Source organism: Chanodichthys erythropterus, chromosome 22 (genome assembly GCF_024489055.1).
Source record: "Chanodichthys erythropterus isolate Z2021 chromosome 22, ASM2448905v1, whole genome shotgun sequence".
In the NCBI taxonomy this organism is placed as follows: Eukaryota; Metazoa; Chordata; class Actinopteri; order Cypriniformes; family Xenocyprididae; genus Chanodichthys; species Chanodichthys erythropterus.
In genome coordinates this window covers 31,122,093-31,148,993 of record NC_090242.1, presented here as the reverse complement: position 1 = coordinate 31,148,993, position 26,901 = coordinate 31,122,093, and the positions used below count along the sequence as shown (strand labels likewise).

General features: G+C 39.1%; 1 protein-coding gene across 2 annotated transcripts; it reads left to right on the top strand.

The window, feature by feature from the left end:
* Positions 1 to 584: 584 nt before the first annotated feature.
* Positions 585 to 24,913, top strand: LOC137012028 (mitochondrial fission factor-like). Of its 2 annotated transcripts, XM_067374981.1 has the most exons (8): positions 585 to 657; positions 1,195 to 1,406; positions 13,939 to 14,048; positions 14,306 to 14,400; positions 15,985 to 16,164; positions 16,534 to 16,599; positions 16,835 to 16,910; positions 24,770 to 24,913. In XM_067374981.1, the coding sequence occupies exons 2-8, from the start codon at positions 1,202 to 1,204 to the stop codon at positions 24,899 to 24,901; spliced, it is 864 nt and encodes a 287-aa protein (XP_067231082.1). In that variant the 5' UTR covers positions 585 to 657; positions 1,195 to 1,201; the 3' UTR covers positions 24,902 to 24,913. The 2 variants fall into 2 exon arrangements, with proteins under 2 accessions (XP_067231082.1, XP_067231083.1); XM_067374982.1 differs by lacking the exons at positions 15,985 to 16,164; positions 16,534 to 16,599.
* Positions 24,914 to 26,901: the final 1,988 nt, after the last annotated feature.

Genomic DNA, 26,901 nt, shown 5'->3' with positions numbered 1-26,901 from the left:
AGAAGCCAGAGTGAGCTGAGTGACGTTATCAAGTACGCTGCTGTTCCGTTTGCAGAATCACCGGACTTGTGTTCTCCGTCCACGGGGGTTCGTTCTCCTGAGTCGAACTTGCCAAGTCCCAACTACCAAGGACGCGAGTCCGAAGTTTGCGAACTTGGTTTTGAGAAACGCCTGAGGTCTCTGCAGCACAAAAATGTTTTCAAACTGGTGGTGGGTGTTTATAAATCACGCAATGAAAATAATTCCCTTCACCCTACCCATACTCTGACGTGGGCAAATCAGGTAACGCTCTCAAAAACGCCCCTCTGTTTTTGGCCTCGCCCACTGATCTGGTAACTCCTATTTACTGTCCTGCAGAGACCTATACTTGTTGACGCCAGCCATTTAATCCAGATATTTTAATACAATCCGCAAATTCGTTTGAAGAAACCAAATTAGACAGAGTTCAGTTATCACAATGAAGATCTGGCATCTATCAAATCATCAGAGGTACGAAGAACGGACCCCAGAGATGGACAACCGGTAGTCCCGCCTCCAAACACAGTTTTCTGATTGGCTAACGCCACGGTCCGCGGTCAAATTATTGAAAATGAATGCACCGCCCACTTTTGCACGCAGAAACACGACGTTACGTCAGTCGCCGTGAGCTGCACGAAGGTGGGTTTGAACAGCTTGTTGGAACTTTAAAGAAGTGTTTATATTAAGCCAAAAAGACACTTAAACAATTTGCCTATAATATATCGCTAGTAGATGTTCAAAGATCTGGCTGGAAAACCGAAACCAAACCGTTTAGGCCGAGTCGTGGACTCATTATTACCATGTATGAGTTGACAAATTTAGCCCCACAAGTTGTAATCAACAGGTTTCTGTTAATATTCGGATCGGTGTGTTGGTATATAGAAATATGAACTGTATATTTAAACTACTTAGCCAATATCAATGTCTATCTTAACTGTAGGTCATGAGTGAACGATTTTGACGGTTGACCATGAATCTGAACATACATAGGTCACAGACTGCTCACTTTTAACATATAACAATCACCAAGCAGCTTCTGTCTTAAATATTTGCTATTTACCACGACTTTATATTGTAATCTATTTTAGTCTGTGTGTTTGTTTTGCTCACGTAACGCAGCTTACCATTTGATGTTAAGCCATATGCGGTTAGTGTAATTCCCTTTACTGGCATTAGGTTAGTTATGGCATCTACGGGGTATTTTGGTGACGGTCCGCCGATGCGCGAGCGTGACCCGTACTTCACTGAGGTCATCAGCCAGAGCATGCGCGTGCCCGAGCGGCTGAGGGTCGGTCCGGCTCCTAACGTGCACGAACCTGCAGACCAAAGACCTGAAGATCTGCCTGCTGCCTACAGCATGCATATACCAGACAGACTGGCCTTAACAGGTATATTTCATATTGCTCATAGTGTAAAACTGTGTTCAGTAATGATTTACAGGTCAGATATATGGTAATTGCACACAAAGTAAAAACTATTTATTATTGTTATTTTTTTTAAATCTTATGCTCACCAAGTCTGCATTTATTTGATCAAAATACAGTAAAACAGTTATATTAAGTACTATTACATTTAAAAAAACTATTTTAATATATTTTGAAATGTGATTTATTAATGTGAAGCTGAATTTTTAACTTTAGTGTCACATGATCCTTCTGAAATCATTCTAATATGTTGATTTGTTGCTCAAGATTCATTTATAATTATTATCCATGTTGAAAACAGTTTTTGCTGGTTATTATTTTTGTGGAAACTTGGAAACTGTGATATACTTAGAAGTAGACAAAAAGTATGTACAGCAGGGGAAAAGCTATATATAGTGTGTGTTGAATTGAATTAGAGAGCTCTCTAATTGTTTTGTTACTAGTAATAATTGCATTACAGAGCTCTCTAATTCAGTTCTAGTAACAATTACAATTAGAGAGCTCTACAAATTAATTTTTACTAATCATATGTCTCCATTGACTTCCATCCATTTCTAGTTACAGAGCCCTAAAACTATGGCAAGCCGTTTTAGCTTAAATTGTTCCCAGCGTTACTTGTCGTAATTGCATTTTTACTAGTAAGAATTCAATTAGAAAACTCTACAATTCAATTCTTACTAGTAACAATTACAATTAGATAGCTCTGCAAATAAATTTTTACTAGTCATATGTCTCCATTGACTTCCATTCATTTTTAGTTACAGAGCTCTACAACTGAATTCTTACTAGTTACAATTACAATAGAAAGCTCTCAAATTCGATTCTTACTAGTAACAATTACAATTAGAGAACTATCAATTCTTACTAGTAATAATGCAATTGCAGAGCTCTCTAATTTAATTTTTACTAGTAAAAACACATTAAAGATATGTATAATTGAAGAGCTCTGTAATTGAATTAGAAAGCTCTGCAATAGAGTGCCCCAGGGATGACGCGTTTTTGTAGGCAAAACCCGGAAGCGAGTTAGCATTTTAGGAGTTCCGGTTCCAACGCCGTCAAGTCTATGGGTTTGTTTGAATGGGTTTTTGCTAAATCGCCTGAAATAAGGTCTGTGGTTAACAAAGCCTCTAAATACTTTCACGTTTTGATCTATGACATAAAACACACCAGTTATAACCAACTTGTGATTTTTTTAAACTTTTACTGTGTCTTAAAATCGGCGGTTGCTAACAAATTGCTAAAAGGGACTACTTCCTTTGGCGGGGACTTTAGACGTCATCATTAAAAACGGGATATTTAGACAGCATTTCTCATGAAAAAGTGGAAAAGTATTCATAACAGCACAGATCATAATCAGCGAGCATGTTTTTAAATAACGTTGTTTTTTAAATACAGTTTGAGGACGCTTGGTGGTGGTGACGTTGATCCGCGACCATGGTGTGCTGTAGTCCGTTTATAGCCTACTGTTAGCCTTTTATATCTGCCGACTTTATTTAGGCTTCAAAATCTATAAATGTTGTGTTAACTTGTAAAGATTATCTTGATAGAAAAAATGTGTAAGTGTCATAACCCTTTGTTAAACACAGAGCATATTTTCTGCGATTTTCCAAAAGTCTATGGGAAAAATGCATAGGCTTTCGATCAAGGGAACCCGTGCACCGCTAACTTCCGGGTTGGCCTACAAAAACGCGTCATCCCTGGGGCACTCTATTGGAATTCTGTTTTTTTTTTTTTTTTTTTTTTTTTGGAGTAAAACAACATGCATCAAGACAATCAAAGATACATTTTATTTCTTTCTGGGGCTGACCGATATATCGCATGCGATTGTCACGTGCATTTCGTCAGTAAAGCCGGTTCCCTGATTACCGCTAAATCGCCATCACCTGCTTTCAAATGGAGCGGCATTTAATAGACAGAGCTGTAGATCACTGACAAGCCACGCAATATCACGTTCATTATCGAAGGCGATTCATCTGCGATGTGAACGCGTTATTGCGTGGTCAGTGATCTACGGCTCTGTCTATTAAATGCCGCTCCATTTGATAGCAGGTGATGTAATATAACAACAACACCTCATCAACCCACCCACCCAATCCTATCCCTTCCCTAGACAGCTTAGCTACAACAAATTGGCATAATGTCTGACATTTTTTCAAGGCATGGACCCATGCATACCACTACATAGCAATGATAATGATATTATTATTACAATAGGCTATGTGCACAAGCGTAGTGACGAACTTCCGCTTGCGCCAGAAGTCGGCATACCGGTTTCCGGTTCACATCCCGTCTTCATCCACTATAGTAAACAAGCAAGATTGAGTGCTGCTGTTGTACGGGATATGTTGCAAAAGAGATATAATATGCGTGACTCATCTAAGTTTCAAAAAACTGCTGAGCTGTGTGCCACTTTGCTCTGCTTCAAGTCGGTATTGAGGCAGAACAAAAACACTAACCTTAAATCTGAAGCACTGTAGCCATTGATCTGATCGCAACCCATTGCGTTGCGGTTGGTATTTACCAGTTTTTAAACTTTTTTTTTTACGCAAACTTTTTTATTTTTATGACCCATAGGCCTATACAAACATGTAGCCAAAACAAATTAATTTAAAACGAAACTGAAGGTAAACCTGCGTTGTTCATGGTGGTTATACCTCTCTCTCGGTGAAGGCGAGCAGTGCTTTTGCTGAATGGCACGGATTGCACAACGGACTGTATTTTATTTTTTATAACGAACAAGCTGCTATATGTCACGTATCCAGTACTTGTTGTGTGTGCGTGAGGCGCGGGCGTGATCAAACAGCTGTCTATGCAGGGGACATGCCTCATCCTCATGGCAACGGTTCGTGGCCAGGTCAGATTACGTCAAGAGTTTGTTGCCATTTGTTGGAAAACTTCACACTGCTCAGACATTACACGACCCAACAAACGCCGATTTAACCTGTTCAGTTGGGTGAAAACAGATTCCAACCAACGCCAACACGTTTGTTGTAATTGTATCTACATGCTGTTAAACAGTAAAAAACTGTGCTTCACTAGCTGGATTCGTCATGGAAATGATTTCAACTTCGTTGGATTCGTTTGGAGTCTTTCTCATCACTTGGTGAATTTGTTGCTGGATTTACACTGTATACGCTCGTCTTGCCAGGACTGATTGACTGGAATATGTTTGTTGTTGCAACATTACAATGGCCATATACAAGTATGTGCGCACACAATGTGGTCAAACGTAAAGTGCATTGGTTGCTAAAGAATGAGTGCTGTTTTTAAGTATATATTGTATGTTTTTTTTCACAAATGAAGAGCACGAATTCTTATGGGGTTACGGAGTCAAAGCAATTTTGCCTAGTGATGAAAACGAGTATGAAAGAGAGAAAACACCAGTTAAATTAACAGCTAAAGCTTTATGGACTATGATCATATGCTGTCTTCAAGATATGAACTTTGTTGATACACATATGTGAACAAGACATTCGTTTTAATTGCATCTACATCAGTCTGCATGGACTCTTGTCAGCGCCCTGATCTTTATTAGAAACTGAGGAGATAGTTAATACAATTGATATTACAATTATCACCAAAAAAAACGAATAGACTGCGTTTAAAAAAAAAAAGAAAAAAAAAGCTTTAACGTTACACTAAAAGTGAACCCGTCGCTAACTAGCTTAGATGCTATCTGACGGCACTCCACATTACATTAAACCACTTACCCTAAAAGTTATGCAAATAGCTAGATATGCAAAGTTTAAAACCATTGTGCCGCTAGCTTGTTGGAACAGGGGACCAGGCATCAACGATGTGATAAACATCAATGATGCTTATTTTAGGCAAATTCTGAAGACATCAAGTAAAAGACATTTTGAGCGTTGCGCAAGGAAACCGGTATGCCGACTTCTGGCGCCAACGGAAGTTCGTCACTACGCTTGTGCACATAGCCTATTACAGCATTACAGTGTGAATAGATAAAAGAAAAAATAGCCTTTCTGTGAGACAAATTACAGGTCAAAACACAAAAAAAGGTAATGAGACATATATGGAGAGTAGAAATTAACAACTGGGTTATTCTTTCAAATTTTTAAAGTGTGACAAAATGGGTTCCCATTTTGAGTAAAACCTGTCCACCGAACCCCTTAATGTAAATTTTGTCTTCTCTAATTTTAAAAAGGACATCTCTTCTAGCCAATCTGTCACAGAAGGAGGGGTAGGGGATTTCCAACATAACAAAATTCTGCAGGCCAATAAAGAAGTGTAAGCAATAATGTCTCTCTGGGTTGCAGTTAAAGAAATGATTATAGTGTCACTTGGGGTTCCAAAAATACCTATTGAAGGACAAGGCTACAATATCACCCCAAGGGTAGTACTGATAGTTTTAAAAACCAATGCCCAATAATTATTTAGAGAGGAGCAAGACCAAAATGAATGCGTCAGACTGGCTGAGGAAAAAGAGCACTTATCACAGGCTGCACCTAATCCAGGATATATTCCAGCTAACCATGCCTTGCTCAGGTGAACCCTGTGCAGCACTTTGAATTATATGAGCCCTAACCTAACTGAAGATGATGATGAGTGGACCTTTTTAAGTACCTCCCTCTAAAAAGCCTCAGATAGTTCAATGCCCATCTGGATTTAATTTTATCCAGATTGTACTCTTTCATGAGCTGGACATGAGCTGGGAGTATAAAAGTGAAATCAATCCTTTATTATAAAAATTGAGAGTTAGATTATCTAAGAGTGAGGTTTGAGGAAGGTCAGGGAAGGATGGGGAATTTGTTTTTTTTAAAAAATTGCGAATATGAAGATATCTAAAAAAAGTGGTTTTGTGAGAGGTCATACAATCTGCAGAGGTTCTCAAAACTGTTGAATAAACCTTCAGTATATAAATCTTTGATGCATTTCAACCCGGAAACTACCCACTGTCTAAATGATGAGTCCAGTGTAGAGGGAGGGAATAAATGATTTTTGTAAATAGGACCCAAAACCCAACTAAACTAAATAAAGATCTTGAGAGTAGAAATGGGATTGGATGTGAATCGAGAAGCTTTCAAAGGCAAGGAAGAATACACTAAAGCAGGGAAAGAAGAAGAGTGACATGTCTGTGCTTCAATTAAACACCAATTTGTTTCTGGGCAATGAAGCCAAAACAATATCTTCTGAATATTTGATGCCCAGTAATAATGAGTAAAACTTGGGAGACCTAAACCACCAACATCGCGGGTCCTCTGAAGAACATGTTTGTTAACCCTGGGGATCTTATTTTCCCAAATGAAAGAGGATATGGATTGGTTGATTGAGTGGAAAAAAGATTTGTTGTATTTGTAAGGCCAAATTATTAATGGGGAAACATTCACTTTTTTGGAAATTTAATTTGTATCCCGAAAAGGAACCAAACCGACCTAATAATGATATAATTAAAGGACAACTAGATATGGGGTCACTGATGTAAAGCAAAAGGTCATCGGCGTATAAAGACACACGATGTTCAATACCCCCTCGCTTAATTCCTTGGAATGCTGTTGTTGTTTTCAAAGCTATTGAAAGAGGCTCAATCACAATGGCAAAAAGGAGTGGGGACAGTGGGCATCCCTGACGAGTCCCACGTGTTAATGGAAAGAAGTCTGAACGGCAATAATTGGTCCGAATAGAAGCTGAAGGGGACTTGTATATTAATTTAACCCAAGACATAAAAATATTACTAAAACCAAACTTTTTTTAAGACTGCAAACAAATATGGCCATACAATTTGATCAAACGCCTTCTCCGCATCCAAGGAAATGACAACCTCCGGGTGCGGAGAAGGAACAGAAAGATACATTATGTTAAGTCTTCGAATATTAGAATAACATTGGTGACCTTTAATAAATCACGTTCGATCGTCTGAAATTATTGAGGGAAGGACACATTCTAAACGAAATGTTAACACTTTAGCTAATATTTTAATGTCAGTATTTAAAAGAGATATGGGGCGATATGATTCACACTGGGTAGGATCTTTATCTTTTTTAAGGAGGAGTGAATTGGATGCTTGTGAAAAAGTTGGAGGCAAAAAGCCTGCCTTCAACGATCCCTTAAAAACATGAAGAAGAATTTGTGCAAGTTTCTCCCTAAATTTCTTATAAAAATCTATAGGATACCCATCAAGGCCCGGAGAATTCCCACTCTTCATTGCCATAATGGCCCTACTGATTTCTTCAATCTTGAGTTCATGCTCTAAATCTACCACCTTATCTGATTGCAGGGTGGGAATATCTGAATTATCTAAGAAATTTTCCATATCTTTTGGATCTGAAGGGAATTCAGAAGTATATAATGAGGAGTAAAAGGTTTTAAAAGTTTTGTTAATTTCTTCTAGGTTGTAGTTAAAGTTTGATTAGAGTCCTTTATCTGGGAAATAAGACGAGAAGCAGCCTGACGTTTCAACTGGTGAGCCAAGAGCCGACTTGATTTGTCTCCATACTCATACTCCACGTGTCCTCATTATTAATTGATCTGCATGAGTAGTGGATAAAAAATTAAACTTTGTCTGCAAGTAATTTTTTACGTAATTCGGCTGTAGGTGATTCAGAATATTGTCTGTCTAAATCTAATATGGATTGTGAGAGTGCTTGCAGTTACTTCTTATGTTCTTTATTAGCATACGTTGTGTAAGATAATATTTGGCCCCTCAAGTAAGCTTTCAGAGTCTCCCAAAGTAAGGAGTAAGACACTGTATCCGTTTTATTGAATTCCAGAAACGTGTCTATATTAGTTGAGACAAAGTTACAGAATTTATCGTTAGATAGTAGTAATGAATTAAATGATCAGAGTGGGCGTTCCCTGATGTTTGAAGGGAAATGCAGGTCCAGCACCACCGCATGATCGGAAACAACTATAGCCGTGTAGTCAACTTTCTTAACCATTGATATAAACAAGTTGTCTATAAAAAAAAATAGTCTAGTCTGGAAAAGGTGTGATGGACATGGGAATAAAAGGAGAATTGCTTAGTCATTGGGTTTAAGAATCTCCAAGGATCCACACAGCCGTTCTGTTGCATAAATAGAGAAAAAGCCTTTGCCCTCCATTATCATCACCTATATTACCTGAGTGATGTAAAAATTAGAAGCATGCAGGGGTTCCAAACTGAAACAAATTGTAACCATACATTTTAAATGACAAAAAAAAAAAAGAAGATACCAGACCTAGAAACCAGAGGTAAACAATGCTGCCAACCACCCCTCCCACCCCCCCTATACAAACCCGATTCCAAAAAAGTTGGGACACTGTACAAATTGTGAATAAAAAAGGAATGCAATAATTTACAAATCTCATAAACTTATATTTTATTCACAATAGAATATAGATAACATATCAAATGTTGAAAGTGAGACATTTTGAAATGTCATGCCAAATACAGCTACACATTCCAAAAAAGTTGGGACAGGTAGCAATAAGTGGCCAGAAAAGTTAAATGTACATATAAGGAACAACTGGAGCACCAATTTGCAAATTATTAGGTCAGTTGGCAACATGATTGGGTATAAAAAGAGCCTCTCAGAGTGGAAGTGTCTCTCAGAAGTCAAGATGGGCAAAGGATCACCAATTCCCCCAATGCTGTGGCGAAAAATAGTGGAGCAATATCAGAAAGGAGTTTCTCAGAGAAAGATTGCAAAGAGTTTAAAGTTATCATCATCTACAGTGCATAATATCATCCAAAGATTCAGAGAATCTGGAACAATCTCTGTGCGTAAGGGTCAAGGCCGGAAAACCATACTGGATGCCCGTGATCTTCGGGCCCTTAGACGGCACTGCATCACATACAGGAATGCTACTGTAATGGAAATCACAACATGGGCTCAGGATAACTTCCAGAAAACATTGTCGATGAACACAATCCACCGTGCCATTCGCGTTGCAGGCTAAAACTCTATAGGTCAAAAAAGAAGCCATATCTAAACATGATCCAGAAGTGCAGGCATTTTCTCTGGGCCAAGGCTCATTTAAAATGGACTGTGGCAAAGTGGAAAACTGTTCTGTTGTCAGACGAATCCAAATTCGAAGTTCTTTTTGGAAAACTGGGACACCATGTCATCCGGACTAAAGAGGACAAGGACAACTCAAGTTGTTATTAGCGCTCAGTTCAGAAGCCTGCATCTCTGATGGTATGGGGTTGCATGAGTGCGTGTGGCATGGGCAGCTTACACATCTGGAAAGGCACCATCAATGCTGAAAGGTATATCAAAGTTCTAGAACAACATATGCTCCCATCCAGACGTCGTCTCTTTCAGGGAAGACCTTGCATTTTCCAACATGACAATGCCAGACCACATACTGCATCAATTACAACATCATGGCTGCGTAGAAGAAGGATCCGGGTACTGAAATGGCCAGCTTGCAGTCCAGATCTTTCACCCATAGAAAACATTTGGCGCATCATAAAGAGGAAGATCAAGAAGACCTAAGACAGTTGAGCAACTAGAAGCCTGTATTAGACAAAAATGGGACAACATTCCTATTCCTAAACTTGAGCAACTTGTCTCCTCAGTCCCCAGACATTTGCAGACTGTTATAAAAAGCAGAGGGGATGCCACACAGTGGTAAACATGGCCTTGTCACAACTTTTTTGAGATATGTTGATGCCATGAAATTTAAAATCAACTTATTTTTCCCTTAAAATGATACATTTTCTCAGTTTAAACATTTGATATGTCATCTATGTTGTATTCTGAATAAAATATTGAAATTTGAAACTTCCACATCATTGCATTCTGTTTTTATTCACAATTTGTACAGTGTCCCAACTTTTTTGGAATCGGGTTTGTACAATGTGGGTGTAGCCCCCTTATAAAAGAGGTTCAGAAACAAAAATTGTCAACATTCGAGTACGTTATCCAGGTTTGAATAATAATAAAAATAATAAAAGTAAAAGCCAAAATGGAGTGTACAGTTATTCCCATAACTCCAGTTCAGCCTCGGGTTTTACACATACAATATAAAACTAACAAAGTTTTCTATTTCTTAACCGAGGGAGAGAACGGAGCGTCTATGCGCATTATTCTTCACCCCAGTGAGTACAGTAGAACTCATTGGCTTCCTCTGGCGTTCCGAAGAGGTGTGTTTTCCCTTCATGAGTAACGTGGAGCCTTGCAGGGTACATCTTTAAATGCCGCTCGCTTTTTCCCTAGCTCAGCGCTGAAATCCTCATGGAAAAACACTCTGTGTCAACGAAAGAGCAACTCACACTGTTGCCTGCTGAATCTGAGGATGTGATGCTTATCCTGGAAAAAGTGGAAAAGAACCAGAAACACTCTGGGTTTGTTCTGCTTGGCCCTTGCATTGTTAGTTGGATTTGGTCTGACTCGGTGGGCACGAGAAGGAACAAGAGGACTCGTGAAAAAGTCCTTCCCCCTCACTTCCTCCAAAAAATCAGTCATAAATTTAATCGGGTCTGATCCTTCCAACCTTTCAGGGATGCCCACCACTCTCATGTTAGATCTCTGTGAGCAATTCTCGAGATCATCCAGCTTTTCCTTCAGGAACACATTCTCTTTACGTAGTGCATCCATTGAAACCTCGACATTCGCCAGCCTGTCACTGTAATCATTTAGCCCATCTTCAACCTCGCAAAGTTGTTCGTCATGAGCTTCGTAATATGATTTAACTTGTTCCAATGTCGCATTCACAGGTGAAAGTGCTCCAGCCAGCTCTGTTTTTAAAACAGATCTTCAGGTAAAGCCGTTAGGCCCTCAGGTGGTGGTGCCATTTCGTCGGTCTTGCTCGAAGAAGCTTCGCCGTCTCTATCGCCAGTTTTATTCTGAAGTTGCTCTCTACTCGCCATTTGTGTTCCACCTTGATTTCACGTAATATCAGCTGCCAGATAACCGACTGTATTGAACTTATATCGACAGAATAACGACCAAATGTACGAAAGTTGGGAGCTACACTCGTGTGAACCTACTCACACCATGCTTAACCCAGAAGCCCCCTGTAATTGGAATTCTTACTAGTAAAAACATAATTGTAGAGCTCTCTATTCATCACTACCTTATTATAATAATTACACCTTATGCATGATGAACAGCAACGTAGGCTACGTTTACACCTGGCATTAATATGTAATCACCGTAATCCCTGTTAGTCCAATAAAAGCTTTTATTGACACCAGACCCAGCAAACGACAGGTTTTTCAAAGTGGGGATCTTTGACATCAAGGGGCAGCAAGATCAACGCCTACTTTATCACTGCCTGTTTAGCCCGTCCACCAGATCACGCATGACAGTCAATAGAATAGGTAGCCTAAGTAACATAGGACTACATGGTGCTAAACCAGATCGAGCTACCAAGCAATAAACATGCTGTTGAGGATTACAAAATATTGTGCAGTGCCTGAACTCGAAAGTAATGCAACATGTAAGTAACTGTGTTAATTCTAATGCCTGATCTGACATGTAATGATGCATGTACAGTCAGATGTTCTTTGTCTGTGTGTGTCAGTAAATCAAACCCGTGACTAAACATCAACTAGTGTTGTTTCTGGATGAAAATAATTTGTTTTTTAACGGTGATTAAATTATTCAAATATATATAATGTTTGACTTCGGCGCTACAGTATAAATTCTCAAGCAGTATTGGGGAAAAATAATGTCATGTCAAGTCACCTTTATTTATATAGTGCTTTTTACAATGCAGATTGTTTCAAAGGAGATTTACAGTGATAACAGGAAAATAATTTTGGCTGCACAGCAGCTCTAGAAGAAAATGGTGTCATTGTCCATCTTAAGTTAGTTCAGTATTGATTCATTCCATTTTAAAAAGCATTAGTTATTAATTTAGTTAATTTATCTATTCAGCAGCTCTGGAGAAAACAGTGAAGTCATCGTCCAGCTCAGTTTAATTCACATAGAATGGTGTCAATGCAGGCAGATCAAAAACATTGTTGAATGCCAAATGTCCCCAACTAAGCAAGCCAGAGGCAACAGTGGCACTACAATATTAAGTTACTCCCTAAAGTAACTAATCGTGTTACTTAGTTATTTTTTATGAAAAGTAATGTTACATTACTTTTGTGTTACTTTTTCTTCCTGGGCTGGGCTTTATGCGTTTATTTTGACAAATGTTAAGGCCCTTTTACACTAAAAAGTGAAATGAATAAGCCTGTACAGTAGAGGGCGCAGTTCAAACAAACTTCTCAGCTGTGCTGCCAATGTGGACTAAAGAAGAATAGGATACAGGAGACATAAGTTCAACACTCTTATTTCTAAATCTAATCAAAAGTAGTTTTTGCTTATTAGTATGGTTAAATTGGATCATTGAAGGTCAGCAACAAAGACATTGTTTATAATAAAGTGAGATTAAATACAGTATAATACAGTATATTTGTGTAATTTAATATATATAATTATTACAAGTTTGTGTAAAATTATGAAATTGCATTTCACTGTTTTTATTGATTTTGAGGAATACTTAATGTTTGTGTGAGTTCACATTTAGTCTAGAACTATCTAACCATTATGCTTACACAGTGCACACAACACCTCTGCAGTTTTTCCCCAACATGGGTACAGGAGAGTTGTCAGTCAATAAATGGGAAAACAAAGCAACGTGTGATACTTATTTGAAAAAGTAGCTTAGATATTTTAATGTAAATTGAACAAGTAATGCATTTCTTTACTAGTTACTTTGAAAAGTAATCTGATTACGTTACTTGTAACGCTTTACCCCCAACACTGGTCATACGGTACATTGTTACTTGGTGTTGGCTCCAATGAAGTCGTCACTGCATCATCTTTTATTTTTAGTCTCTGAAAAGTCTGCGTCAAAATGTGTTTTGTTTAAATACAACTCTGCATTAAAATGAAGCAAACAAATGAACAGTGTCTTACTGATGTGATCTGGAAGTTAAAATTAGTTAATAAAGTTAATCCACGCTTTCTTAATGTCAGGAATCACAAGGAAGGCAATGCAAAGACTTTTTTTTACACAACTTGGTTCTTCAAAAGGTCTTGTAATTCTCTATCGTTCTGTTGCTGGAGTAATCCTGTGTTTGCGTATGTCTCAAATTTACTACTACATGACATGCTTGAATCAGTGGGTGGGGCTAAAGAGGCAATGGTGTAGAAGTAGGTGTTGATCTTCTTCTGCAGAGGCAGTCTTTTGTCGCACTGTGATGTAATAATGTGACAAAATCCCAAAATCAGTCGGTTCAGTAAAAGCTGTTTTGGGCTAATGAGGAAGTTTTGAGTTCTGGAACTTACAGGATATTTTATTGTACAATAACCTCTTACATATCAAAAGATCAAGGAAAATTAGATTTTTCAATTCACAACCTTTTAAATTTATTAAAATAGTAAACAGATAAATTGTAATATTTCAAAATATTATATATATACACACATTTTTTTTTACTGTAATTTTGATTAAATATATAGTGAGCATAAGAGACTTCTTTCAAAAACATGAAAATCTTAATTATTTTAAACATTTCCAAAATATGGCTTCTTAAATCTTTAACTTTTTTTAACAGATGCTCCTGATATGAGTCCACGACCTCTTTTCTCCAAACACACTTCATCAATGTGGGACCTGCAGCACGGATCCTGGGACAGGGAGGCTTTCATGAGAGAGCCTGTTCAGGTAGTCTCACATAGCCAGACCTTTGACTAAATAGCAGCAAAACAAAACAAAGCAGAAGTATGTGTTTTGACAAACACGTAAAGTGACCAAAGTTTTTTTTAATGTGATGTTTATATTAAGTTTTTTTTTTTTTTTTTTTAATAAAGATTTAAAGGTTCCAGGATAACGGTTGAGCCATTTAACAAAATATATAAATATCAATGAAGGCCATGAAGGGATTCATTCCATTTCATGATATTTCTTGTAATGTCACACAGAGTCCACTTCGCAGGTCTTATAGTGACCAGGCCTTTGGTCGAACCCCACCTGGAACCCCCACACACTCCAGACAAACACTCCGCTCCCAGTCTCCGTAAGTCCAGTTCAATGTTTAATCATTTAGTGGGAATCAAATCATTATAAAGTTATGGTGATCTGTCATATACAAAGCTGACAAATACATTTTATGACCTTACATTGTCACCATTTTAAGTCTGGATGTCCTGTAGAGGAAGAGCACATTCAGAGCTTTTCACAGATAACAAATGTTTGAAAGTTTCACCATGACCACTCCCTCTCCTTGGTCTTTAAAAATGGCTGAAATTAATTTAGTGATTAAATTTAACATCTTTATGGAAATATATTTAGTAATTCATCATTTAAATTTTACTAACTTTCAAATTGTTTGTCATAAATCAACATTTCAGGAAAATGTTATGGGGTTTCTAATCAAAATATTACTTTCCGTTATGAAACAGGACATTGATTTCATACATGTCCACTGTAGACACCAGGATTTTATTACGCATTTTGGGAGACACAAGTGAATAGGGAAATAATGTATATGTCAGTATTCTTATGAAATATTAGATATTATTATGAAAATCTTGCCAATTATTACTTTTTTTTTTTTTTTTTTTTTTTATTACGTTGCCCCAAAAACACATTCATATACAAATTAGATAGTGTATAGATAAATTGTATATAATGGGAAACCTGTTTATGGCAATTTTACACACATATTGCATAAAGCAAAATGGTATATCAAAGCATTCTATTATGTCTTTCATAACATAGTTGAAAATCATCTTTAAATAAAGTTTGGTATAAAAATCCTGAAACCTAAAAATTGATTGGCGATTAAAAAAGTAGTCAGGAGGATATATAAATCTCACACACATACACGCATATATCATATATGATTTTGCATAATTAATTTGTCAATACTTCTGTGAATATACATATTTATATACACATTACACAATATACATGTATAATGACTTTGCACACTTATTTGTCAATATGTATACTAATACAGTAATATACAGATTTGTAGTTGACGCATAACGTTATGGATTTTTATTGTCAATATCAGGATTTTAAGATAAAATCTGTAAGTGAAAGTGTATATCTTAGGCCCTGTAACAGGTCAGCATCTCGGTTTTATTCACCACTTTCGACTTTGCTAGTTCATTTTAAATGGCCCTACAGTGTGACAGATGAATTTTTAAAGAACATTACATGTAGTCTCTCAATTAATGTGAGCTCATGAAAGCAGTATTCATAATTATAAAAGAATTAGCAAATACTGTTTTAAATTCAGTTTTAAACCACTGAATGCATATTTCTGAATGCATTTCATTGTCAGCTACACTAATATAAAAATTTCCCTAAAATTTTCCCCAAATCAGAAGTACTACAGTATGTATCCATTTCATAGCCTTTATATACACGCTTCACTGCCACTAAACATCCCCTAGAGGGCAGGAGAGATTGGTTGTTGCAGTTGGTCAGTTCACATCACCTGCTCTAAAGGAGATGCTTATTCACCTGATGAGACACAAATCTGTGCAAATAAACACTGTCAGGTTTGTGTATTACAGCTGTCCAAGTATCAGTCTTTAAATAACAGCGGTGCACCTCTATGTCCGTACCTCTCCTGCCCTGTCCACAATAGCCACAGTGTTGGACATCCACCTGTCGTGCATACAGACCCGTCCCCGGCAAAGCCCCCAGGGCATCCCTCCATCCCGCCCAACCTGCTGTCCCCACAGAGCATGCTGCAGGCCGCCAAGGAGCTGGGCCAGCAGGCGTCTCAGAAACTCCTCCAGACGGTCACCAAAAAGTACTCCTCCAGGTGACACACGGATCCTCATCCTGCACTCCCTGCCTTTCCCCTTCCTGCTAACCTGGGATATTTAGCCTTCAGCTGTTTGCTTTGACCTTTGAACTCATGTTGTTTGGTTGTTTTGGATGGAATTCGGTTGCCTGTCTGGCTTTCAGAGTTGGTACACTTTCATGCCTGCAGATTCGCATCAGAGCTTTGGGCTTTGATTGGATTCCCTGCTATTGCTTTTACCTGAGCATCTAACAAGCAGCTGAAACACTCTAAAGCTTTGAGCTTTTAGTCCCACCTTTCTACTAATTTTGAATGGATTTTTTTTGTTCACAAAACCATGTTCAATGTGGACTGCTTTGGTTCCTGGTGTCTCTCTTGTGTTTTAAGGTTTGGTTACCCGGAAAACAATCCCTCTCAGGCTGTGGAGGTTCAACCTGTTCAGAGCAGGACAAGGTGACAGTGGCTCATGCAGTTTCCATGTATTCAATAGTGGAATGCTGCTGTATGGCAACCTTAGAGCAAGCAAACATTTCCTGTTTAGTTGTTAATGGAGAGACTTTTATCATAATGGATAGTGTTGAGGAAGCCTATTGAATTAGTTACACCAGTGATGGAAGGGAGGGCATTCAGTATGTTTCGGTGGAAAGACTTTGAAGTGTCTTTGTTAATGTCACTTTCCATCCCACAGTGCCTCGCAGGAGTTCTGGCTCAGTCCTGAAGAGGACACTGGTACTGCTGTTGAGTTCATGGTGCTCCGCAGACAGGTCAGTGCTTGAGCTTCACACCGACCACAAGTTCAAATTTCACTGAGAAACAATGCATTCCTATGAACCCAGTTTCCTTTTATTATTCTATTGCATGGGTTAATTTTGTATGTCAAGCATACATAATTTTATACAAATGGCACACAAATTTATATATTGTGTAACATATAAAAAGGTGTATGCTTAATAGGGGTGTGACGAGATCTCGCAAGATTAAAATGTGACAAGATTTCTTGTTGAGGCGAAAAGCTGTCTCGTGGTATTGCCATGATGGAGTAAGGGTGAAATTAGGATTGAATATGTCACAGCTACGTTTATATTACACCTCCACTGTCGTTTTGCTTTTTATAGAAATAAAAACCATTTCATTCAGTTGGATAATGATCACTTCAGTCCCATTCAGCATATCCAACATGAACAACAGAGTCGTATGTAGTGTAGCAGGAATCAGAGTTCACTGATCTCGTGACGAGAGTAACTGACAAGATAACTGACAAGACCATGGTGGAGGATTCATTGCACAACAGAGCCTAAGGTATGACAAATGTCTTATCGTAGAATTTGCGCTCAGCACCGCCACTCCCAATTCAGAGTATGTGCGATCTCGAAAGCGTAAATATATCTAGCTGACGACAGGGATCACTCAGTCGCTTTTTTTGTCAAACTCAAATGCAGTTACGCCGGGTTTTTGACCAGCGAATATGTGCAAATGTGCAATTTGTCTGTCATTAAAATGATGGCATCACATTAGGTTACGTGCTACGTCGTCATCAATAGGTTATGAGTGCTCAATTTTTCCTGTGGTAAAATACGTTTGGCCAAAATCTCAATTTATAAAAGATGTAATACTAATGTACTGTATTTTTTTTTGCTGGGTTTTTATATATGCCTTACAAATGTTCAAGAGAGTGTGTTCATCTGTGTCCCAGGGTTAGACACTTGATATACACATTTTCTGGGCGTTTTCTGTCTGTAGAGGAGCGCGCATAGGAAATGCTTGAGGGCGTTTGTGTGTGTGTTTTGTCTGTTTACTGTGAGCGTCTCCCTATCGGTACGCTCCGTTCTCATTTGACACTCTTCCCGAGGGGAGAGCTGTCTGCATCTGTGCCTGTTGATTCTGGCCCTGTTTGTACTGAGGCATAACGGTGGCTGCAATCATAGGGCTCGCAGATGAGCTTGTTGGGAAGTTTGAGAAAGTTTCTCTCTCTCAGCTTCCCCGGGGTTTACGAGGATGACTGGATGACGATGACGCTTGTGTTTGACGTCATTGTGTCCGGTGCGAGCCCTCCTCTGGCTGCTGTGTGTTTGGGACGCGCCTCTCGGTGGGTTGCAGTTGCCGTGAGATCGCGTTAAGAAAGGGGCCGCGTGCGGACGGCTCGACGAGTGGTTCCTTTCTGTCCATTAATGCAGCAGCTTCCATGACTTTCCATTCCCTTCTGATCTCCACGTTTGAGATCGGGAGGGCATGGAAAAACCCCTAGCCGTTCAGATTTGTATCTGAACCCAGACAGACGGGAGGGGGAAGAAGTGAGAGTGAGATGGGTGATCGATTGTAAACACTGTCGCGTTTGTATCGATTCCCCAGCTACATAGGACGATTTATATCTACCCTCTCCTCTTTTTCTTCCACCTCCTGTGTATATATATGTATGTATATATTTATATGCATGTGTATATATAAACATTCATCATGCTCAGATGCTTCTTATGGTCAGACTGATGGCTGGGCCCATAGTAATTTCTGTTTGATAGTAAGAGGATCTTTTTAGGCCTAAAAGAGCCTTAGATTCCATCCTTTCATGTAAAAAGGAGCATTAGGAGTCTTCGGTCTTTGAGCCACAGGAGGGTCTATATTTTATGTGTTTAAAATAAGACCTTATTTTCCTGTATAGTTTTCTGAGCATGTAGTCAGGAAAATTAAGGGTTTTTTGGGCAAACTGAATTTGATAGGCTGGCTAGTATATATTGTGCAGGCCACAAAATGGCCACCTCTTAGCCACCTGTTGTTTAGAGTAGCTTCTCATCTGCTGTTTTCTAGAGTAGTTTGAGTTAGCACTCGTCACTTCAGTTATTATGCATGTTTAGCTGTTATCTCAGGTGGTAGCCCTTATCTTTGCGTAGATAAGTCATGCTGTGTGTGCTAGGCCCCACTTTCTAGCACTTTTATGCTATGGAAAATGTGTCTCTTCCTCTGAGCCACTTGTTTTCTTTATCAAGTTTGAGTTGATGTTGCTAGTGTTTAGCTTCCGTCCTCTATGGCTCGGTACAGTTTTGAGAATCTGTATGGAGAGAATTATTTTCCTCTTTGGAAATAGCATATACATCAAAGTGCTGCATTGGCTTTGAAGTTCTAGACTTTTGCCCTACATTGTATGTGAGCTTACTTATGCTGCCACAGGTTAGGACCTGTTCTCATAATAGCAGGCTTTTTCATGTAGCTGCTTTTGTAGACATTGGTGACCTAATATTCACCATTTGTAGGTTTATTGGTGTTACTGAGTGCATCACCTGTTGGATTGCATACTCAGGGTAGTATAGAACCACTTTTTGAGAAAAGCTGGTTTCTATTAGCTCCCTTTTTGTGATCTTGTTAACGGCTATATATACATATAACTTTGATTGTAGGCTCTTATGGGTAATTAGCCTCCTTCTAGTTAGCAATTGTATTTCTAACAAGTGCTGTTAGCTGAGCATAATTTGCTCACATAGTTACAGTGTTTCACGAGCTGAAGCCACGTGCCATTAGAATGGTAGGCCACAACAGGCCTCCTTTCTAGTTCACATGCTGGCACAGTTTGTGTTTTATTCTGCAAACAGGCTGAACGGCACTTGTTGCTGAGATTGCAGGCCCCGAGGGGGGGCCTCTTAAGCTGACTTTTGGCAGGATGCCTGGGAATCCGAGAACCCATACCATCGTCGGCGACGCCCCACCTCTGTTGAGTAGGCCTTAAGCAGGCCTCTTGTGGAGTATGGCGGCGTAATGTGCAGTCCTTCTCTAAGTTGTGTGTGAAAGGTTTTCCTCTGAATGCATGGCCTGATGGTTGATATGGTCTTGGACTGGCTGATGCCACGTGTTTACTACGATAGGCCCTAATAAGGCCTCCTTTTTAGTTTACATGTCAGCACAGTGTGTGTTATATGGACAAACGGGCTGATTGCCACTTGTTGCTGAGATTGTAGGCCCTATAGGCCTCCTTTGTAGCTGACATTCTGGCAGGATGCTTGTGAATCCAATATCACCATCGGCCACACCCCACCTCTGTTGAGTAGGCCTTAAGCAGGCCTCTCTTGGAGTAGGTGGCATAATATGCACTCCTTCTAGAAACTAATCATTGAATGCATGGCCTAATGGTTGGTATTGTTAATGTCGCCACCTCATTATGCCACGTGTTTACTAAGGTAGGCCCTATGGGCCTCCTGCGTGGCATGTTGGAGTTCAGTTATGTACTCCTTTCGCTTTGAGAGTAAAAAGACTTTTTCCGAGTACTGTTTCTGAGTGGCTGAACTCTCAGGGTGAGTTCTGGTGGTAGAACCTTACTGAGGTTTGGTTATAACTACATCCGCCTCCTTGAGCCTGGATGGGTTGTCATGTGGGCACTTTGCAGTTTAACTACTGTCATTTAATCATATGTCTTGCTCCTAAGGGTGTATGCTGTGGTGAAACCCTACTGAGGTTTGGTTTGAACTGCATCTGTCTCCCTGAGCCTGATCTTACACTAGTTGAGCTAATAGCCACCTAGATGTCTAAGGTGGAACTATTCAATGCTCCTAGAGATGGCCACTGGACTTATGCCATATGCCTAAAGGTTGCTAGGCCCTATGGGCCGCCTTTTTCAACATAGTGGTATATGTTGACGTGTATTTCTCTCTGAGAACCTTTATATACACTTCTGGTTGGCCAGGGGCCCAGATGATATTTAACCTCCTTTGTGTTGGTTATTTATCGTTCTTTGGTGCCTAAGAACACTGCCACGAGCTAATGCCACGTGTTTGTTGAGGTGATAGGCCCGCACGGGCCTTCCTTGACTATGTGTTGGCGTATGTTGTACTCCTCTTGCTTGAAAGAGTAAAAAGGTGCTTTTACTGAGTACACTGCTCATTGGATTGTGTTGGGTAGATTATCATGCGGGCACTTTGCAGCCTCTTATGCTGCCATTGAAGTTGCCTGTCTGCTGCCAGCAAGCCAGGTGTTCAGGGTGGCCCCTCCAGGCCACTTTCTGAATATACTTTTGTATCATATTCAGTTACTTTCATGCTGTAGGCCCCTCTTCAGCCTCCATCATTATGTGCCCATTGCATGGTCTACCTGTTAGGTGAGCTTGGTACTTCCCTTTTTGGGTTATGTATGTAATAGTGCTTAGCTCCCTAAGCTGATCATGGTGGTAGGCCCTTATCAGGCCTCCTCCTAAGATTCAGCCCTAGGCTGGTTTGTGCTCCCCTGTATGAACAGGTGTTTAGCACACAGCCTCCTCAGTGCGTTAATTAAGCACTGAGTAGGTCCTAGGTTGAGCGGATCATACTCCCCTCGATATGAGGGTTCATAGCACTCAGCTGAGTTCTGCTCTCCAGGATGCCCATCTATACGCGTGGGTCTGAGTTGCTCCTGCCTTTCTGCAGTCACTCTTACCTGCTCTCTTCTATGAAGAATGCGTTATGGAGATTCTGTACTCAGACAGGGTTGGCCAAGACTAAGTTTGTCTTATGACAGACCAGGTCGGCCTCCCTGCTGGCATCGGGGGTGACTTTGTTCCCCTCTAGTGACTGGATGGGGTTCTCTTCGGTTGCCTGGCCTCATTCCCTTAAAGAAACCACTTTGTCTGCAGAAAAGTTGGTCTCAAATGCCTCTAGCGGCCTTAGTAGGCCTTCTCTTTCTGGAAGGCCTTCTGTAGGCTTAGCTTGGGCTGTTGGCCATAGGGAATGCTGTCACCGACAGCCTGGTGTGACCCAAGGGTGAGTTGCTAGCGTTTCCTTCGAAACTGCTTGACGTTTGTCAGCCATATTTTTTGGCATGCACTCTCCTCAAGCATGGCGGCGTGGGTATATCGTTCCCCATTGCGTCTTCCAACGCAGAGTAGAAGTTCCCTTTCCAAAGGGAACGTCGCAGGTTACGTATGTAACCATGGTTCCCTGAGAACAGGGAATGAGACTCTGCGTTTCCTTGCCATGCTTCGGGCTCACGTGATGTTCCCCATTGCGTCTTCCAACGCAGAGTCTCGTTCCCTGTTCTCAGACCTGAGACGATTGGCTATGACTTAGATGGCAAATGCTAGCCCCCTCCCTCTCTCTCCGCCGCCGGTCTCAGGCCTCAAATGCATAAAATATGAAACTTTATAGACATACTAATGTTTATTTCGTAAAGACAACGTTGTAGCCTACTTATTCAAACAACAAGATATTTATTTACCGTAGCAAGACGTTCAGCTGCACTGCTGTGGAACTTCAGTTCGCTGCACTCAGGGGGCGGGGTTAAGAGGTCTGACTGACAGTTTGAGCGGATCCAAAAAGATTTTGTCACAAGCTCTTTTTAATACCTTTATTGGGCTAAATATATTTGTAAATGTATTGATTTTTTTTTTTTTTTTTTCAAGAAAATTCATTGATTTATTCAATAAAATAAAATAAAACGCCTCCAAAAAAAAGGGCACTTCGGAGTGTAAGGACAAAAAGGGCATGTGCTCTGCACAGGTTGAGCCCTACCTGTGCACATGCCTGACCATCTCTTAGCTCTGTATCATGCTTGAAGAAAAATTTGGTCTCTATTTGCACTTAGAATGTTGAAAGTATTTTGATTATGCACTTATAAGTTGCACTTATTGTTTGCATTTAAGAAACTACGTTATACATTTTTATTTATGCTGTTTTTCTTTGATCAATTTATGGAAAGGAGTTCAGTTAGGAGGGGGTCAAAAGTTGTAGAAGTTCATACATCATGTACAGTTCTAAGGTCTGAAGAGACTTAAATCATACAGGAGAGAAGCCAGTCAGTTGAGTTTGATGCAAAAACTTTTACAGTGTTTATGTATTGTTGTCTTTTATAGCATATGATAATTCATACTCAGGAAGTAGAACTGAAATGACATGCATTACAAGATGATTAGCTAAAACATTTCAAATGCACCTGCAGAATATTTTTCTATGTATTTCGTCATTGAGTATTTTTTAAATACTGTGTAAAAATCTTGTCTCATCTTCGTGAACTCAATCTCGTGTCTCGTCTCGTGAGCTGTCTTGTCACCCCCCTAATGCTTAACATAAAATTAACCTACATAAAAATAAAAATGTGTAAAGTTGGAAAAAAAGAGGATTTTCCACAATTCACTTTTCAGTATGAAATATTTTGTATTATATGAATAGTGTACATACAGTAATATACAAATCTGTTGTTGACACAATGGGCCCTATTTTAATTATCTGAAACGCAAGTGTCAAAGCGCGAAGCGCAAGTAACTTTGTGGGCGGGTCTCGGCGCTGTTGCTATTTTCCCGGCGGGATAAATGGCTCTTGCGCCCGGCGCAAATCTAAAATGGGTTGGTCTGAAGTAGCTAGGTGTGGTTTGGGCATAAAGTGAAATAAACCAATCAGAGCGTCAGCCAACATTCCCTTTAAAAGCAGGTACGCAAGTTCCATTATGGATTGCTATTATTATGGCGTATTTACCAGGCGCACGCCAGGAGCGGTTCACAGCCGAGGAGACTGATGTTCTTGTAAGAGCAGTGAAAGACAGAGAAGTTGTGTTGTATGGGGATGGGAGAAACCCACCCAAAATAGCGTCGGTTAAACAGGTTTTTTCACATCTTCGTGGCACACCACAATGATTTCCGTCATCTCATGTTTTAATATTTTTTTAGTGTAACATATGATTTGCAAAAATAACTGTTGCATCTGTGTAGATTACATGAGCAAAGTGTATGCGCGTTGTGCACGCTATACATTATGGTCAAGCATGCGCCCTTAAAATAGCATAATGAACAACTGACTTTAGACTAGGTTTTTTCTGGTCAGTGGCGCAATTGTTTAATGGAACAGCAAAATAGCACCAGGGATTGTTTGCGCCGGAACACGCCTCCTTTTTTGCGCTGAACCGCCCAGGGAGCGCAAGTTCATTCACTAGTTTAGCGACGTGCTTCTGTGGAGGGAAAAGCGTGCGTGTGGAATGACACATGCGTCGGTGTACAAAGTCAATTGCGCTGGGTGCAAGATAGGGCCCAATCTGTTGTTACATTACATATTAATTTCAATGGTTAATTTGGACCCATATTAATTGACCTGGTGATATTTTGGTCTGTCACTAGTCGTTTAGAATGTCGTTGGGACATTTTGGAGTTTGTTACCAAATTATTATTAGCAAAGACTGATAATCAGAAGAACAGAAAAACAAACATGCAACATGAGAAATTTAGTCCAATTCACATGTAATGACACTTTGAGTTGGTTCTTTTTTCCCATAAAATATTGGTTTGGCTTTTTTAGTGTATTACATGTATTTTTTATTTATTTTTTTTTTTTTAAAGAAATTAATACTTTTATCAGTATGGATGCATTAAATTAATCAAACATGACCGTAAAAACCATGTTAGAAAATATTTCTATTTCAAATAAATGCTGTAAAAGAACAAAGAATCCTTAAAAAATGTATCATGGTTTCCAAAGAAATATTAAGCAGTGGTGTGAAAGTGTTTGCCCCCTTATTATTATTTTTTCATGTTTGCCACACTTTAATGTTTCAGATCATCAAACAATTTTAAATATGAATCAAAGATAACACAAGTAAAACAACATGCCGCCGTTCCTTTAATTTTTTTGAGCAGTGTATTATTGTGGATTATGTTGATTGTGTTCATTGGTTTTTATTGGTTCAGGTGGTAAAGATGAGCAGGAGGATAGCAGGTCTGGAGAGACAGAACGCAGAGCGCAGACAGACGGAGCTGGTGCTCTTCTCTCTATTACTGTCTGCCTGTCTGATCAATGGCTGGCTGTGGATGCGCAGATGACGGCTCACCCTCACAACACTACTAGAGCACCGGAGCCTGGGAAGTACAAAACTGTGCACATGTGTTACAGTGATTTACATGGATACATTTGTTCCATCCCAATTATGTTAAACCGCTTCTACAGAGGACTGTCTTCAGAATGAGGCATAAGTGTTTGCACCACCAGTGTATGCACATTGTATGATCATGGTAGTGACATGAGTCACTTTGGTCTACAAATGATTTGAGGGAACTCGAGCATGTTTTTTCTCACAGATGTCATTAAGTAATGCCGTCTCTCTTTGGCTCTTTTGATCAGGCTAATAGCTAGTATGTTTTGAATTGGATTTATTCTGCAAACTTTGTAAATGAGATTTTTCTGCATGCTTTACAAGCCTTACAGGTTTTGTCCTCAATCTTAATGAAAGTATAAATGAGGTTTTTTTTTTTTTATTTAGTTTTCTTTTTTCTTCCAATTAGGCATTTGAATTGCCTTCATCCATTTTAATGCATTTGCCTAGCTTGATGAATGTATATTTAAAATAATAAAAGTTCTCAGATCCCGCTTTATCTAAATGTTAACGTGTAGTAAATAAATTTTCATGCATGTGATGAACAAAAAAAACAAAAAAAAACTAAATGCTGCAATTGGATCAGTTTATTAAAAAATTAAATTAACCAAGGAGAAAAAAAAAGTTACTGAAACATTTTAGACTATAAACCAAATGAAAATTGTAAAGCCTTATACAACATCTGCATGAGATCAAATGGGAAATTATGAACAGGAATACAGTTTAATTCAAATTATTTGTCAAGCAGCAACTAGAGTGAAATTTTGTAATGAATACTAGTGAAATGAATGAAAATATTCCTTGTGAGGAAAATATGTAAAATGCCCATTGTTGGGACAAAAGGGTAGATACTATACAAAACAATAATACAAAAACACATTCTTGTAATTAGTCCTGAGATGGACTACGACACATTCTCCTTTAGAAGCTCAAACTTTAAAGTATCAAATGTAGCAAGACCATCAAGATAGGTTTCGATAACTACACTGAGGCTTGAGGTGGAACAAACTGATGATTAATGAAATGAAATCTTGACTCCCATGACTAGATTATCCTCACAGCTAGACTGACCAGAACAGTTAAACTTTAACCGTTTAGTTTAGCTTTTTCTGTATGTAGAATTTCATGACACTTTGAAAGCATTTTAATGTGGACAGTGTCAGTTTGCATTCAGTGAACTATTTTAAATGTAATGTGCAAGTTTATCAGCATTTTGTCCCACCTTTGTCTCAGTCCACTCTTAGGTCCATTGTCTTAGTTTGTGCCTAAATTAGATGAGTGCTCTTTAAACTTGCTGAACGGTCTTAAATACCCCATTGAGTGTTTTGGATCACAATGGATGATCTAACAGTGCCGGAAATGTTTTAAGATTTTATTTAAAATGGAAAGACAGGAAGGATGAAAAAATAACCAGTTTCTATCTCAAGTGAATGATAAGAAAAAAAAACTAATACTGTACAAAAAAACTGTACAAAATGTCAAGTACAGAGGCACAGTGTGCTAAACTGAGTCTGTGCTCAAATACTTAAATACTTGTAAATGAATTTGATTTGGTCCATGTTTCAAAACTAATTAAATATGAAAATCAACTACAGTGAAATTTGTTTCCATCATGTCAAATGCTATTGAGTCTAATTTTCAGGGAAATATTTAAATAATTTTGAAATAAAGTTTAAAAGCTTTTAGACTTGTGATTTTTTTTTTTTTTTTTTTACCAAAAACTGAACCGTAAATATGAAACTGCTATGTAGGATCACATTTCTTTAGCCCTGTGTTTTTGAAAGCATCATATAATGGCTCTACCTTAGGCACATGGCATTTAGGGCTCAGGTGGTTGGCTCAAACCGACACTACCTGCACCAGAATGCTAACATCTCTTTCTCCAGGTGGTTTAATACTTCAATGATTTGTCTCTTACAGGGGACAGAATTTGCTTAGTGCCAAGTTTTA

Coding starts and splice junctions, on each gene's coding strand:
- LOC137012028 (XM_067374981.1), top strand. CDS start 1,202: ATGGCATCTACGGGGTATTTTGGTGACGGTCCGCCGATGCGCGAGCGT. Junction 16,165..16,533: donor ACCAAAAAGTACTCCTCCAG/GTGACACACGGA, acceptor TTGTGTTTTAAG/GTTTGGTTACCCGGAAAACA. Junction 16,911..24,769: donor TCATGGTGCTCCGCAGACAG/GTCAGTGCTTGA, acceptor TTATTGGTTCAG/GTGGTAAAGATGAGCAGGAG.